General features: G+C 50.4%; 2 protein-coding genes across 2 annotated transcripts in view; both read right to left on the reverse strand.

Annotated features, from left to right (window-relative positions):
• LOC101659385 (TBC1 domain family member 7) overlaps positions 1 to 4011 on the reverse strand; it is a 46762-nt gene extending 42751 nt beyond the window's left edge. The window contains exon 1 of the mRNA XM_045298680.1: positions 3996 to 4011. Within this exon, the coding sequence (XP_045154615.1) occupies positions 3996 to 4011 (16 nt within the window). The remainder of the gene's footprint in view (positions 1 to 3995) is intronic.
• Positions 4012 to 7823: 3812 nt separating this feature from the next.
• The window catches only part of GFOD1 (glucose-fructose oxidoreductase domain containing 1), a 110648-nt gene continuing 101574 nt past the window's right edge, over positions 7824 to 16897 (reverse strand). The window contains exon 2 of the mRNA XM_004715290.2: positions 7824 to 8799. Coding sequence (XP_004715347.1) covers positions 7880 to 8799 — 920 coding nt within the window. The 3' untranslated portion in view covers positions 7824 to 7879. The remainder of the gene's footprint in view (positions 8800 to 16897) is intronic.

The raw sequence follows: 16897 nt of genomic DNA on the forward strand, positions 1-16897 counted from the left end.
ACCCCTCTGCAAGGGGATCTCCAGTGGCCTACAAATGGGCTTTGGATCTCCACTCTGCACTCCCCCCATCATTCACTATGGTAAGATATTTTGTTCTGATGATGCCTGATACTTGATCCCTTCGACACCTTGTGATCACACAGGCTGGTGTGCTTTTTCCATGTGGGCTTTGTTGCTTCTGAGCTAGATGGCCACTTGTTAACTGAAATTTTGTCTTAAAGCATGGTGTGGCATGGGTAACAGTCTTCATGCTGGGTCCTCCTATGTGGGCGTATCTGCATGTGGGCAGACCAGCCTAGAGACAGAAAAAGGAGCAGTGTCTTAGTTCCTAAGACTATCAGAAATATGTTTTCCGATGGTCTTAGGCAACCCCTGTGAAAGGGTCATTCGACCCCCAAAGGGGTCGGGACCCACAGGATGAGAACCGCTGGGCTAGCATGTCCCAGGTTCCACCAGTCTCTGTCCGCCCAGGAGGTCTGCTCTGTCTTAGGGTTTCAGGCTTTGTTCTACATTCCCTCCTCTCTGTCCAGAGCTCAGAGCAGCTGGTGTGATTTTCTGTGTGTGATGAAGTCATGGGTCCTGCTGATCACAGGGCTCTTAGTTCTCCTGTGCTTGGGGTCACCCTGAGCTGGGGTGCTGACTGAACAGCAGCTAACAATTAGGAAATTAGTAATTAGGATGGTAATTGAGAGGAAGTCCCACACCAGCTTCGGGATGGTAACGTTTGTCATATACAGCTGTGATGGTCCTGCGGGGATTCTACTAAAGCTATCATAGCTCCAGACGTGTCTTGGGCATCTCCCCAACAAGCACCAGGTGGCATTCAAGAGGAAGTCTGAACTGGTATGAACAAGGGTGGCACGCATTGGTTTTGTTTTTGTAGTGATTTTTCTCTCATGGCAGCGGCAATAATATTGCCTCTCTGATCACGACTTGGCAGAAATGCTACCGGAGGCAGGTCTTGGTCATTGCTGTCTTCTAGCCTGTCTTCAATGGCAGGGGGCACTGTGGATGCCAAGTGGGGATGGGCACTGAGAGCAAAGTTTAGGAATGGTTAGGCAGAGCGCTTTTCTGCCTAAACTAAACCCAACCAACCAAACAACAGACTTGAGTCCTACACCTATCAACCCTACAGGGCAGGGTCGAACTGTCCCTGCGGGCTACCTAGTCTGTACCTCCTTCCAAACCCAAACCCACTGCCATGGAGGGGTTGCTGACTCAGTGAGCTCTGTGGGTTTCTGAGACTCTTCCTGGTGATGGGAGTCGGAAGCCCGGTCCGTCTCCCGCAGAGCTCTGCTGGTTTCCGGCTGCCGACTATGCAGATCGCAATCCAGCTGGCAACCACCACCAGGGCTCACGACAGAAGCAGAAAGCCTCATCTTTCTCCTAAGGAACAGCTGGTGGTTTCAAACTGCTAAACTTAGCAGCCCAACGAGTTGAGTAATCCACTACACCACCAGGTCTCCTTCTAGATGCAAAATTACTTTATTTTGGCACTAAATTCCACATCCTATGCGTAGGAGTAAATCACTAGCTGTCATTCACGTTTCAGTGTACTGTCATGTAGACTTGCCCCGACTGGTGTGAAGCCATGCACTGGATTAAGGACTCCAGAGAAGTAACGGGAGGTCGGTTCTGAGTCTCTGTGTGTGCTGAGGCTTGGCAGCAGATGGGAGGGAGGCGCAGGAGGGGCAAGTGGACGTCTCCTCGTGTGACCAATAAAGAGTGATGTGGATCACATGCGGTCAATCGCATGTTATTTTAACCACCCTTTCTGAGACTAGGAGAGCAGCCGTGACCATCTCCTGTGATTAAGAGCTTCCTTATCCCATGTTTGCAAGGAAAGAAACCAACATCACAAAGAGAACCCCCAATCTGTGAAGGAACAAGTGGCACCCAGCTTGGTAGTGCACATACACCCTTAAGAACCCTGTCTCTCAGGGAGTGCTGGCCCCTAGCCCTCTGGCTCGGCAAGCATTTGAATGACTGGGTCCCCTCACAACAGTGCTGTATGTGTGGACAGGTGGTGTTTTTAACAGTCACACAGCACCTTCTCTGGTGCCTTTGTTAGAACTGTGCTTCGATTTACTAGAAACCACGGGTCTGAGAATGCTGTGTGCGGAGGTGGGTTGCACGGGCATGCTACTAAGGGATGTGCTGCAGTCTGTAATGCTCACCATCAGGATCTGCTCTCACGAGTGCATCAGGAGATTCCGGCATTTGTTTTACTACGGCTAATTTTGAAACTGCTCTGAGGTCAGAGAAAGCATTGACTAGAAGTGCAGCACCAGGGTGTATTCTCTAAGACCTGGGCAGGTGGGGACGGGGGTTAGGGTGGAAAAGACACCCCATCCAGGAGAAACCCCATTTCATGCACATTGGAAATGAGGCTAAGCTCAGGCCAAGGGGAGTGCCCTTCAACATGAGCAACAAAGATAGCCTATTAAATGGCAAGCGGACCTGTGTGATGATGTCTTTTAGGTCTGGAGATTAGGTTGATAGTGTTGTTGTTATGTGTGTGTCTATATGTATATATCTATGTAGATACATATAGACACACACACACACACACACTGAGGTTATTGAGAAAATACATAGCAGACCAGATGCCAATCCAGCAATCTCCACGGGGACACGTTGGAGACAGTGGTGGCATTCACCAGGGTGTGTGACCATTCCCACCTTCCTCTTCCAAATCGTTCCTCCCTCATTCACAGTAAGTCGAGGCCCCTTAGGGTTCCTCGCTAATCTTTCAGGTTGCTGATGTCGACGTGAGCCCATAGGGAGAGATCTTAATAGAGCAAAATGCTCCAGGCAGGGGGTCTCTGCTAGTGGTGGAAGCGGTGGCTGGGTCTCCAGAAGGCCTCAGGGGATATTTTTGGCCTATGTTTTAAAGATGATTTCAGAGCAATCGTTTAAAGGGTTCATCTAGCCTCCCTGCTCCAGAGAATCTGGAGTCCATGCCTATTGAAATTCTATTCCACCTTTCCTCCTTTTGATCAAGATTTTCCCTCAGAACCTTTCATCAAATATTCAGTATGGTCTGGGCACCATCCAGCATTTCTGGTCTCATTGCAGCAGGAGGAGTTGTGCATGAAGGCTACATATCCCATATCCTCCTCCTATTCCTGACTCTCCTTCCTTTGTGGCTCCAGGTAAATATAGATCAAATGTTGTATCTCGGATGGCTGCTTGCAAACTTTTAAGACCCCATGCAATACACATCGAACGCTGAGGTAGAACAGAAGCACTAAATGCGGTATTAGGCCAGTTCACGGGGATGTCCCAGGAAAGCATGGTTCTAAACCTGCAGAACAAAGGACCAAACCCCATGAGCCGTTTGGTTTGGCTGCACACAAGAAGACTCAACAATGACTCCTTTTGGGGGGATGGGGGGGAGGGAGCATTGTTGAAAACATATCTCTTACACAAAATGTACCCATTCAACGTTTTACAGGTGTACAGTTTGCGGGCAGAATTGCATTAGTTGGCCTATGGTTTGGGTTGTTGTTAGCTGCCATCAAGCTGGCCTGATTCGTGGTGACCTTGGACATTATGGGATTAGACTGCTGTGGTCCATAGTTTTTCACTGGCTGATTTTCAGCAGTAGATTGCCAGGCCTTTCTTCCTAGTCTGTCTTGGTCCGGAAGCTCCCCTGCAACCTGTCCTCATCACAACACACAAGCTTCCACTGATGGGCAGGCAATGTCTGGGCAGGAGGTGCACTGGCTGGAATTGAACCCCGGTCTCCTGCATGGAAAGGGCGAAGTCTACCCTGGAGTAGCCGTTGGCTCCAGGGATTAAATTCAGAAGTCAAAATAATAGAGTTTCAAATGTTGCTCCCTTAGTCTAAAATCTACGCCATCATCTTCTACACATACTCTCTCTCCCTAAATATACCTCCACAGGGAGAGTTTGAGCCAGATTCTTACAAAATGTTTCCACTTCTAATGTTCCATGAACCTAGACTTAAAAGAGGAAGTTCAGTTGGTTACCACGGTCCAGCTTCATGGATGGTGTGCACAAACACCCCCCACACACACACACACTCCCACACTTCTGATTCCCCACCATCATTTGCACTCTCATTCCCGTTCCGACCCCACTGGGTCCCTAAATCGTGAGCTAGACCACCCGGAGCGAATAAACAGACCAACAACTAGAACGGTAATCTTCTTTGAAATCTTTATTTGCCATTTCCACTCCTTGATGCCCGCCAGTGTGAATGGCAGAGGGCAGCAGGGAACCATGCCTGCCGCAGCACTCGCCAACTGGCCTGGTGACAGGACCTGCCTCCCCGAGTGGGCGGGCATCACTGAGGTAACAGCAGGCGTCGCCCTCCTGGAGGCCGAGCAGCAGGTACTGAGGAGCAGGGCCAGGAGGCACGTCAGCCCTCCTCCACAGTGGTCTGGCCTTGAAAACACTAAGAACAGTTGGATTCGTTGTCTTTTTTTTGTTTTAATAATGATGGAAAACAAAAGCCCCAAACCATCTATAATTTATAAGCTTTTTTTTGGCTATCTACATTATATATCAAATATAGACTCTGTTTACTTTATAACACACATTTTCCCATTGATAAATAACTCTTTCAATCATCTAGTTATACATGCCTTGACTTTATATATAGATGTTTGGTTTTATACATGTACATATATATATATTCATGTTTTTAAAACACAATCAACACATACTTGACAATGACCAGCAAACAGATGCAATTTTGGTTATTGGAGAAACAAATAAACAAACACAAAAGCCAGCCAATGTCAAAGCACCAGCAGGCCAACAGGAAGCCATCCCTACTGAGTCCACCGCCCGCCCCAGGGCAAGTCACAGGGTGGATGGGCGACTACCTTGATTGGAAGTCTGAAGGAGAAGGAGGAAAGAGAGGAGCTGGTTAGGCCACTTGCTTTACAGGTGTTTCTTCATCTGGGATTAGACTCTGAATCACAGATAAGTCAGTCAACAAAGAGCAAAGAGGCTCGGCCAACAACTTAACCTTTGTGTGATTGGAGGGGACAAGGAACAAGACAGACAGTGAGATGGGGGTGGGGGGTGAGGAAGTGGTACCCAGGTGATTCTGTAAGCTTGCCTACACCTGCCCAGGCAAGCTTTTGATGGGTGGCCCCACTAAACACAAAGCCATTGAGTCACCGTGGTCTGTTTACCACTCTGCTTGCTGCGCGGCAACGCGGCACTTTAGATGGAGAGGCCTTGGCAGCCAGAGGCTGAGCTGGTCCTTCCTCTTCAGCTACTGTGGACACGGATGTGGGTGGGAATGAGATCAGCCACCTATTGCTGACCCACTCCTGACCGGGCTACTCAGATGTGACACTGGTATCCCTCTCAGATTCCAGAAAGACCATCAACCCGTCACCTTTGCTAGGAGCATAGAAGTTCTTGGTTACGCTGGCAGAAAGCCCTATAAGCGTCATTCAATCTGAGCTGTGGCCTGACACTGGGCGCCTGCTCCATCACCCAGGTAGGGTGGCTGGGTGGGCGTGCCCACTGCTGGTAATGAACTTGGCTTTCCCTGTGAGGTCACACCACTGACTGCACGTCACTTCCACGCCCTCCCCCCAAAAGAGTATGGGCATGTGTGGCTCTGCTAGACAAGGGTTCATTCAAAGAAAAAACCTGCTTCTCTATCTCTCGGCCTTTACCCTCTCAAGTGGTGGATGCTCAGGAGCCTGAAGCTAGACAAGGCCTGGATCTTGGTCTAGGAGCGGAGTGGGGGGATTCGAAGTAGAACTGGCCTCAGAAAACCCTGAAGGACACTGTCTGCATAGGGACCTCCCATCCTTGCCAGATAAAGGACAACCATAGACACCACTGTTCACATTGTAACCATGCTGGGGGGGAATGGTACGGCTAGTTCTCTGAGTATGTTCAATATCGACTTTCGTTTGAAAACAAAACCAAGAAACGATCCACCTGCAAGAGCTCAAGGAATACCGCTGGATCCAGTGGAGTTCTAACGCCAGCTCCTCCACCTAGCCTTGGGACCCCAGACAGGTCATTTCTCTCTGCTGCATTGCCGATCACTGTTTAACAGCTCTGGGGGACTTGTGTGAGGCAGGATGGTGGGCTGAGAATTGGGCTCCCCGCTGTCCCTTTAAAGATGTGGCATGGCCTTGGCCATCAGGTGACTTCTCTGGGATGGAAAACAAATAATATCAAAACAAATGAGTATATAGGACTCGGATGTCCCTTGAGAAGCAACTAAATGTACTTCCTCCCCAGCACAGCAGCAGCAGCACTACGGTCCCCTCCCCACACCCAGCAGGGCGTTCCGTGGCGGAAAATGACTATCATCTGGCTCAGGTTGGCACTCGGCCACAGCTGCCCCGACGGCTAGCCTGGGCTTCACAGTCTGTTGACACTAAGGGGCTGGGGGACCCTCTAAGGCTCCTTATATTGCCTTTGAATTCCACTTCCAGGTACCTGGGAAGAAGTCTAAACTACAGGTGCACGCCAAGGACAGCTGTTTGCTTGCCGAGAACTTGTAAGGAAAGCCATGCAGGTTTCCAAGCAGTGTTCTCAGACAAACGCTTTACTTGGGGTGCAAGGTTAAAATAGAAAAGATAACAAAAGAAAGATTCCAGGTTTTCAAAATATATTTGATTTAGTCGTTCTGATACGACCAGATCTGTTGTTTTAAGAAGGATCCCAGTGCTGCTAGAGGGCAGCAACATTTATAAACGTCTGCGTGTTCGTGCGTGCGCGTGCGCACAACTCTAGAGGCTGCTCAGCACTCGTGAGCCAACCAAAGCTCCCGAAGCAAGAAGTCAAGTGAGCAATGGAGGATGCCTATCCCAACTGCAGCTTTCCCTCGATGAGGGACACAACTCAGAGGATTCTAAAGCTGGGTTTTATAAATACTGAATATCATGTTCCGTTCCCTGCCTGGTTTAATACTTGTTGCAAATCTTTCTGGTGTTAGACTCCTGAGAGCAAAAAGACAGCCCCAGGGATAAGAGCCTTGAGAACGGGAGCCTCCCCTTTTCCATCTGCAAAGTTGGCGGGAGCTCCTTAAAGCCCTGTCCTAGATCCGCTAGGCAGAACCCCAAGCAAATTCCAGTCAGTATCTGGACTTCTACAGCAGGCCCCAAACCCAAGGCGCAGGGGCTCCCAGGGCAGCGGGCAGCGGACAAGTTCAAACTCACAGGGACCCTGCCTGGAGGTGCCTTCTCCGCAGGGTTCTTGACAGCTAACTAATCCTTCCTGCGCTCCGCCCCCGGCCGGATGGATCATCCCCTTCCACTGAAAATCTTGCCAAGACCTTAAAGCCCGTGTGGTTTTCAAAGCAGGGATAAAGTGTGAGGGACATATGCTCCTCAGCTCTGGGGGGGGCGGAAGGGACCCCTCTGCTCTGCGGCCACCCGACACTCCCTTACCCCATCGCCAGTCGGGGATGGCAATGAAGCAATTAGACTTCGTGCTTCCGCAAGGAAGGTCGGTCCATCGAGGAAGCTGTACACTATGTCACCAAAGCGGCTTCCAGGAAATTTACCTTTTGGATAACCCCAGGCCAGCGAGGGCAGGGCCTTCTCTTGGCAGCTGGCGGTTTCTGGGATGGATGGATAAGGCAGAGCTCGCTGTGGAAACAGTGACCTTGACCCTGCAGGCCCATCTGGCTTACAAAGGAGGTCAAGGGTGGGTGGGGTAGGAGGGGAGCATTGCCTCCTTGCAAACTGACTCCCCCAAGCTATTTGTTCAGCTACACAGTCTTGCCCCTCAGCCAGGTGTCACCTCCGCCCCAAGCCCCTTTGAGTGCCCCCCTATTCTTACCCCCAACCCCAGCCGCTCTTCCTCCCTCCCTCCTTCCGTGCAGTCCCCTCGCTCCCCCTCAGGCTCCGCCTTGTCCTAGGTTGGGCTAACAGTAGAGGGACATCCTGCTCCGCCGCATGGCCTCGCTGATCAGGTAGGCCGGGCTCAGCTCTGGCTCTTCCGTCATGACGGCGATGTTCTGCCACTCGCCCGTCTGGCTGGACCGTTTGATGGTGTCCACCACACACAGGGCATACAGGCAGTCATCGAACGTGGCCGCCATGGTGAGCGGCCGCCCGTCCCAGGTTCGCCGGTCGTCCTGGTCCTGGAAGGCCCGGCGCACGGCCTGCATCATCTTGATGGTGCCGCGCAGGTAAGGCGCGGGGATGTCGCTGAAGGCCTTCTCGGGCAGCAGGGAGTTGCTGACGCGCGTGGCGTCCTCCAGCAGCAGCTCCTGCTCCGGGGCGCTGTTGCGCTGCCCATACAGGTCAGTGCCCACGGCCAGCAGGCGCCCGGCGGAGCCAACCACCGTCACGTCCTGCTTGAAGTCGCCGGGCACGTTGAAGTTGAGGGTGACGGTGCAGCACACGCCGCCCTCCAGCACCATCTGGAAGGTGCAGAAGTCGTCGCTGGTGATCTGGCGGATGCCTTTGATGTGGTCCGTCTGCTTGACGAACGTCTTGAGCAGCCCGTGGACCTTGACGGCTTTCTGGCCGGTGAGGAAGGTGAGCAGGTCGATGATGTAGGTGCCCACCGAGTGCAGGCCGCCGCCACCCATCAGGTCGTCGCAGCTCCAGTTGTACTTCTTGCCCAGCAGGCTGCCGCTGTGCACGCGCACCTCACACACCAGCAGCTCGCCCACGTAGCCCTCTTCGATGAGCTGCTTCATGCGCACGAAGGCAGGCAGGAAGCGCAGGACGTTGCCCATGATGCTCATGAGCTTGGGGTAGTAGTGGGCCGCCGACATCATGCGGAAGGCGTCCAGCGGCGTGGCCGTGCGGTCGCAGATCACGTTCTTGCCGATGCCTGCGGGTGCAAACAAACACGGGGCGTCAGGCGCTGGCGCGGGCGGCAGACAAAGGGGGAGCTGTGTCCCCCGAAGCCAAATCTTGCTATCAGGCGGCCTGATAGCATCTGCTCATCATACATGGTTCTAAAACATTTTATTTAGCGAATACAGCATTCTATCTACTTCAATATGAATATATTTTTGTTACACACGTGTAGGTGAAACCATGCACATGCACACGCACGCACACACTATATGGAGCCCTGGTGGTGTCTGGAATATGAGTTGGAGTGCTTTATGGGAAGGTCACCAGTTCAAAACCAACAGCCACTCTCTGGGGGAAAGATGAGGCTCTCTGCTCCCACAGAGATTTACAGCCTCGGAAACCCTAAATAGGGTTACTGTAACTTGAACCCACTCAATGGCAGTGGGGCTTTTAAATACAGTATATGTACAAACACGGAAAAGAAACTCACTTCCATTGAATATTGATTCCAACGCACAGAGGCGCTGCGGGACACAGCAGAACTGCCCCTGGGGTGTTTCCTATGGCCTTTCTGGTGGAGCCCTGGTGGCAGTTTGGTTAATGCACTGGGCTGAGAGCCCCCCCGAAAAAAAGGGTCACTAGTCCTTGCCATTTTGCTTCTCTTAAGGATTTCCAACCTTGGAAACCATCCTCTTGGGTTTGCATCGGAATAGACGCAATCCTAGTAGGTTGTTTTGTTTGCTTGTGTACGTGAAACCATCTATCGCCCTCCAGTGGGGTCCAACTCATAACTACTCACTAAGAGGTGGGTGGGTTTGGATCCCTTACCTTGCAGTTCTCAGCCCAATGATTAACCCACAGAGTCGCCAGGGCTCCTTGTTGTTTATAACACACACACACACACACACACACACACACACACACACACGCACACACACACGCACAGGGCTCCTTGTTGTTACACACACATACACAGAGGGCTCCTTGTTGTTACACACACACACACACACACAGAGGGCTCCTTGTTGTTACACACACACACACACTCACACCTTGTTGTTTAACACACACACGTCCCTGGTGGTGCAGTTAAACAAATGCATGACGACTAACTGAAAGGTTAGTGCTGTGAACTCACCCAAGGGCACCTGGGCAGAAGTCTTGACAACCTGCTTCCACAGCCTTTAGCACCAGGTGAAACAGTGGTTCCTAGTGTGCACCCATGGGCCGCCCCAGTCAGGGCAAATTCAGTGGCAACTAACAGCAACATGCATTACAGGCTAATATTTATACTATAGGGCTATGTCGGACCTTATTTGTAAAAAACAGTACACCTCTTTTAATATTAATTGAAGTATAGATCAAACTGATTTAAATATGACAATGATGTTGATTTAAATATTAATATTTATGGAATATGTTGAAGCAGCCTATGTTTTACAAATACTTAAAAATATGTATCAATATTATATAAGCAGTTTTATGTATTTATTTACACAAATATATGACATTACAAATATAGATGACAATGTGAAAGTAAAAAATATGTTAAAAAACAAATATATTAATCTGGCAACTAGATTAATAGCTTCAAAGAAAGGGGCCTGGTGGGGAGGCTGTCGGGAAGTGGGGCGCTAACAGCACTGAGGACAGGAGGAAGAAATGCCCCGAGGCCTGTGGAGCATGAATGCGACTGAATGACTGAGATGTAGGCTATGTGAACTGTAAGTCAGTGAGACCGATAAAAACAGATACATGCATTATTTAAGTGATCTTCTGTATACAATATGATGTTTTGTTTTAGATAAATAAGCTATATGTATTTATAGCTATCTATGCTTAAAGAGAAGATACTGATGTTCAAAATTTGAAAGTATAAAATCTAAAATTTTGTTATATACAGTGAACCCTTGCCACTTCGCGCTTCAAATTCCGCGGCTTCACTCTATCGCGGTTTTTGCGTAACAGCGCATGCTCTGTCATTACTGCCACAGATTGGCTCATACTGTACACGCTTGATGCCATAAATAATATAATAAATAATAAATGATAATTGTAACGTCCAAAATGTTTTACTGTATTTTCCCTTTTTCGTTTAATAAATTGGGTAATACGAGTGTAATGGTGACTAAAGGGTGTTTTTTCATGTCCTCTATGCTCTAATTATGAAAATATTTGATTTACAAATAAGGAATCCTACTTCGCGGAATTTCATTTATCACGGTAGGGTCTAGAACCGATTAACCGCGATAAACGAGGGTTCACTGTATAATGTAAGATATTTTATTCAAATTACCTTCCATATATACTTTGATGCTTTCTTTTATATAGAATATACTTTTAATTGAAATATAGTGTTATTAAAATCACAGCTACAGAGAAAGAGTAGTGTTCACATCTAACGTAAGTGAAAATCATAGCTATGCTGAGTCTAATGCAGTTTGAGTAAGACCTTTTTTTTTTTTCATGGAAGAATTCCACTATCCTTTAATTCCACCTTTCTTTATGTCTTCCACCCCCACGCCCCAAATCCCTCGAATCCCATTTTTCCAGGAATTTTTTGAACTTGGCTCATTCATGCTCAGCCATGGAGGAGTCAGCCTGGCTTGGCCTGGAAGACACTTCCAGAAACACACGTTGCCAGGCTCCGTGAGTCAGCCAGCCACACTCGCACGGCTACCTTGGTGCTGGGCAGGCCCGGCGCTGGGCCCTGGGCTGGTCTCTCTCCAGAGAGCAGGTGAGCCTGCAGGATGTCCCCAAACGGCTGCCCCCATCAGCAGGCCCATTTCGCAGACCCACAGGGCAGCTGTCACGTCAGCAGTGTCTACAGGCACCTCGCACAGTCACGTGGCTTTCAGAAGGCAGCCCAAGGAGTACACCTGGTGCCAGCCTTTGTCCACGTCCTGCCAGGGCCCCGTGCTGAGCTTCTCCCGGGAGCACCTGGCTGGTGTGCAGACACTCGCTGGTCCGGACCTCGTGGAGGAACTAGGCAGCCTGCTGTAGCAACACCATCACAGCCTTCTCCACCTGCTGGCCCAGGTCCAACCTCAGGCCTCCTTTCGTGCACAGCAGGAGTGCCCTGAGGGCCTCCTTGAGGGTCAGACCTGTTCCCGCCTGGGGGTCTCCGAGATGGCTGGAGCCTTCTACCATCTGGCTCAGTCTCACGGGGCCTCTCGGTCGCTTGGCAGGTGTCCAGTCGCCCCCGCGTAGGCCAAGACTTCTTCCATGTGGGCTGCACTCGCGGCTCTCCCACCTCCCACGTAATCCAAGGCTCGAGGTGGGGCGATCGCTCACTGTCCCGAGGAAGACGGTGGGGCGATCGCTCACTGTCCCGAGGAAGACCTTCTTAATGACCCCTTTCACAGGCCTTAATTTTCAGCTAGCTGTGCACTCCTCCCCTCCCCCCACCCAGTTAAAAAAAGCAGGGGGGGGGGATTATGTTTTAGGTCCCATCCATTCTGGATTATTTTTATTTTGCATTCTGGATTAGCACTGACGGAAGTCACAGATGCGTTTGTTTAATATGCTGCCAAGCCTTTTATGGGGAGAGGGGACGATCCCTATGCCTGGGGGTGACAGAGCCTGTGTGGTGGGGGCCAGTGTCATTGCTTTCAGCCAATGGAGCTGAGGCCAGGTGAGAATGAAGCTGGTGTGAGGAGTACCCTCTGGATTTAAGGAGAGCCAGGGAGATGCCAGGGACCCGTGAGAACAAAAGACCAGAGAAAAGAGCGTGTCAGTAACTGAGGAAGGGATTTCATTCAGAGAGGTAGGCAAGGGGGAAATGACAACCTCCATTGGGAGCTGGAGACACAGCTAACTGGAACTCCAAAGGAAAGGACAAAAAGAATGGTAGAGCTTGGTTAGCACGTGGGATCAAGGGCTCTCAGTAAAAAAGGCGTGGGTTCCTCTCTGGGGTGCAGTCCAGCTCCGCAGGTAGACCTTGTGGAGACCTGGGCACGGCAGCCAGAAAAGAGATATCACAAGGGAAGTGGGGTCACGAGACACCACACCTATCCCAGCTCCCTGGCTCTGCTGACTGGGCGTGGCAAAACCTATGCGCTCTGTGGGCACTGCTGGCGCAGGCTGCAGCCCGGCACATGGCTTGCTTTCTACCTTCCTATTGGAAGAGAACTAGATGTGTTCAGGCCAGACAGGAAAAAGGAAATGCAAACTCTGGCTGGACGGCCACGTGTTTGGCTAATTCTAGGCTTGAATGAAGGGCCTGGAGCCACAGACTAACCACGGCTTCCCGCCCAGGTGGTAGCGCATGGCTGGCTCAGGAGCAAGCCGGAGGAAGCTCTTTTAACTCTATGAAGCCAGGTCCAGGTCGAGGCTGGTAGCAGATTGAGGAAACACAATGGTCTGATAATATGACCTTGCAGGCACTAGACCCACACGGCACTGTCTCATGCTGCCGGGAGCAGATCCCTACGTAAACAAGGGTGGGTCACTGCAGGGACAGGTGACCAACGCTGCCAAACCTGCCTTCCACCTGTTGGGTATAGGTTACTCTGTCCTGCCCCATTCCAGATCTCCCAAACCAGAACTGGTGACGACCGCCACTGGACTCACTGGGCCATAGAAATGTTACTAAGAATATGGTTCTCTTATCTTTTTCTATTACAAATATTATGAAGTCAAGTAGTACAGTGAGTGAAAAAAAAAAGGTAGAAGAGGAAAAACAAAAGCATGGCCTTCCTACAGTCCCTTGGGGGGAGGGGGCCCGTGATGGTTCCATGGTAGGACCCTTGAATTCCATGCAAGAGACTAGGTTGGGGTGTTGGTCAAGACACTTCATACGCAACCACCACCTGCTACCTGCTGAGCCTTCCGTGTTGCGATGATGCTAACCAGGCTCCAGCACAGCTTCCAGGCTAAGAAACTAGGAAGAAAGGCCGGGATATCTACTCCTGAAAATCAGCCCCCGAAGACCCTCCAGACCACAACAGTCTGATGGGCAAGCGATCAGGGGATGGTGCAAGACCGGGCACCATCTCATTCCACTGTGTGTGGTGTCTGCCAGGAGCCAGGCCACCTCGGTGGCGGCTATCCCAACAATCACTCCCCCAGCACTCGGCCAACAGTCAGTGATGGGGTCATCCTCTGCAGCTCCACAGATGAGGGTTCTAATGAAAGCTACGGATTCCCGCTCCAGAAAAGGCAAGACAGACAAGCACAAACCCTCCCCACATCCTGAAGTCATGCGTGGCTCACCCACGGGTCTAACACTGGGGCTTGTCTTCTTTGCCGCTTTATCTATGCTGAGGTCACACGGCAGGCCTGGCTCTTCTGTCTCTCACACACCCGCAGGCTTGGTGGAGTCCAATGCTCAGCAGGAATCCCCTAAACCTTACTACAGTGGTTCTCAACCTGTGGGTCGCGACCCCTTTGGGGGGTCAAACGACCCTTTCACAGGGGTCGCCTAAGACCATCAGAAAACACATATTTCTGATGGTCTTAGGAACCAAGACACCGCTCCTCTATCCGTCTCCAGGCAGGTCCGCCCACATGCAGATACGCCCACATATGAGTATCCAGCACAAAGACTTTTACCCATGCTACACCATGCTTTAAGACAAAATCTCATTTATTTGTCATTAGAAAGAAAAATATCACAATATATAATTACATATTGTTTTTGTGATTCATCGCTATGCTTTAATTATGTTCAATTTGTAACAATGAAAATACACCTTGCATATCAGATATTTACATGGTGATTCATAACAGTAGTAAAATTAGTTATGAAGTGGCAATGAAAATCATTTTATGGTTGAGGGGGTCACCACCACATGAGGAACTGTATTAAAGGGCCGCGGCATTAGGGAGGTTGAGAACCACTGCCTTATTGTCTGGCTCCCCCTTTCTGCCTCTGATCACTCTGCAGATCCACACGGTCCACTGGAGCCTCGGCAGCCTCCACACACTGTACCTTCCCGAATCAAAGAGGACTTCTAGGAAGTAGTCCTAAGGAAATCATCTAAAATGTCAGCAAAGCTGCTTGGCCAGAGATGCTTCTCGCTGCATTATTTATTAAAGCAAATCTCTGGGAACAATGTAACTGTCCAACAACTGAAGAACGGGGGAGGGGGGGAGCAGCCAGCCACAGCACAGCCATGGCATGGAGGACTGTCCAGCCAATGAGAATGAAGCTTAGAAAGACTTCTCCGTGGCCAGCAGGATGGTTACGATATAATGTAAAGTGAAAGGGGCAGTGGTCAAAGACTTATTATGCTCTCAACTGGGGAAAAAAAGAGACAAAGAAGAGAACTTAGAAGGGAATACCTCAAAAAGTTTACAGTAGCTAATTTGGGTTAGGCATCCCTGGTGACACAAAGTGGCAAGCACTTGGCCACTAGCAAAAAGGTAGGCAGTTCAAAGCCACCCAGAGGAGGTGTCTTGGAAGACAAGCTTGGGGATCGGCTTCCACAGAGATCAGTCAGGAAAACCTCATGGTGCAGTTCTACGCGGTAACACTTGGGGTCGCTGTGCTTCAGAACCAACACAACTGCAACTAACAGCAATCACAATTCTGATTAGAAGGATTAGATGGATCTTTTTTTACTTCACTATACTTTCCCATGTTGTGTAATTTTCTACTTTACTTTTTTTTTTTTTAAGTTTTTTTTTAAAACACGTTGGGCTGCTAACCACAAAATCAGCAGTTAGAGACCAGCTGCAGATCTGTGGGAGAACAACGAGGCTGTCTACTCCCTTGAAGAGTTCAGTCTCGAAACCCACAGGGACTACTCTACCACGTCCTATAGCAGGGGTGTCAAACTGGTGGCCTGCAGGCCACATGCAGCCCCTGCGGTAATTTTTGGTGGCCCACAATGCTCTGAAATAAAATGTAACGAGGGAATTGTGTGTACGCTATTGCCTCGGTCTCCCTTAAGTGCTATTTTCTTCATACCAATATTTTTCTATTTTCATTTTATTTCAGAGCATCGTGGGCCACAAAAAATTACCTCGGGGGACCAACAGTTTGACACCCCTGTCCTATAGGGTCACAAGCCCCTGTTACAGATGGAAATTGTATCCCTCATAAAGGAAATGTTAAAGTCCTAACCCTTTTACCTATAAATAGGCACAACACCATTTGGAAAGAGGGGTTTCCTTCTGTTGTGTTAATGAGGCCAGAGACAAGGAGTGGGCCTCAAACGGAATCACTTCTGTGGGGTGTCTTCTAAAAAGCCTGGAACTAAAAAGTCTTCTAAAACGCCCACACCAGGGGGAAGACAGGGGCCCCGTAAGGGCTGACATCAGGAACTGGGAGAGAGCTCCCACGAGACAAACTACATGGTGGAACCCGGATTTGGACTTTTAGCCTCCGGAACAGTGATTCTCAACCTGTGGGTCGCACCCCCTTTGAGGGTCAAACGACCCGATGCATAACAGCAGCAAAATCACAGTTATGAAGTAGCAGCAAAAATCATTTTATGCTTAGGGGGTCACCACCACATGAGGAACTGTGTTAAAGGGTCGCAGCATTAGGAAGGCTGAGAACCACTGCTCTAGAACCATGAGAAAGTAAAGTTCGGCTCTTGTGGCATGTTGGATCACAGTGGCCGCCCTTAAGAAACAGGACAGCGCCACGGCAGATTCCTCCGGGGGTCCCTGACAAAGGTTCTCCTCGCACCTGGAGGGACACACACAATCGGTCTGTCTCTACTGGGCCCCGCTGACGGAGCCCAGCTGTCAGAGCACTGTCACTGCAGAGTGGACAGCCTTTCCTGGGAGACAGGGGCCACCTCCACCAGCACGCTCACACGTCTCAGCAGCAGGCCCAGTGGCCCCCCTGGAAGTTCATCCCCACTGTGACAAAACGTGGAGCCCTCCCCCCAAGCGTGGGGCCTCCACACCCAGAGGCGAAACCACAACGCACAGAAGGATGCCCAGGGGCTCCCAATGAGCAAAACGGAAAGTCCAAAACCAAACTCGGTGCCGTCAAGTCCTGCTAACTCACAGCAGGCCCCGTGGGTGTCCCAGATGGTAACTGTCCACGGGAGTAAGCAGAAAGCCCTGTCTTTCTCCCCTCAGCACTGGCAGGGGTCTCCACATGGCTGCTCCAGCACCCAGGGCTGCATCGGGATAGATCCATGCGGCTTCTCCTTGGGGATGTCTTGTAG

Source organism: Echinops telfairi, unplaced genomic scaffold, assembly GCF_000313985.2.
Source record: "Echinops telfairi isolate 266 unplaced genomic scaffold, ASM31398v2 ScPeMD7_7439;HRSCAF=8477, whole genome shotgun sequence".
NCBI classification, from domain to species: Eukaryota; Metazoa; Chordata; class Mammalia; order Afrosoricida; family Tenrecidae; genus Echinops; species Echinops telfairi.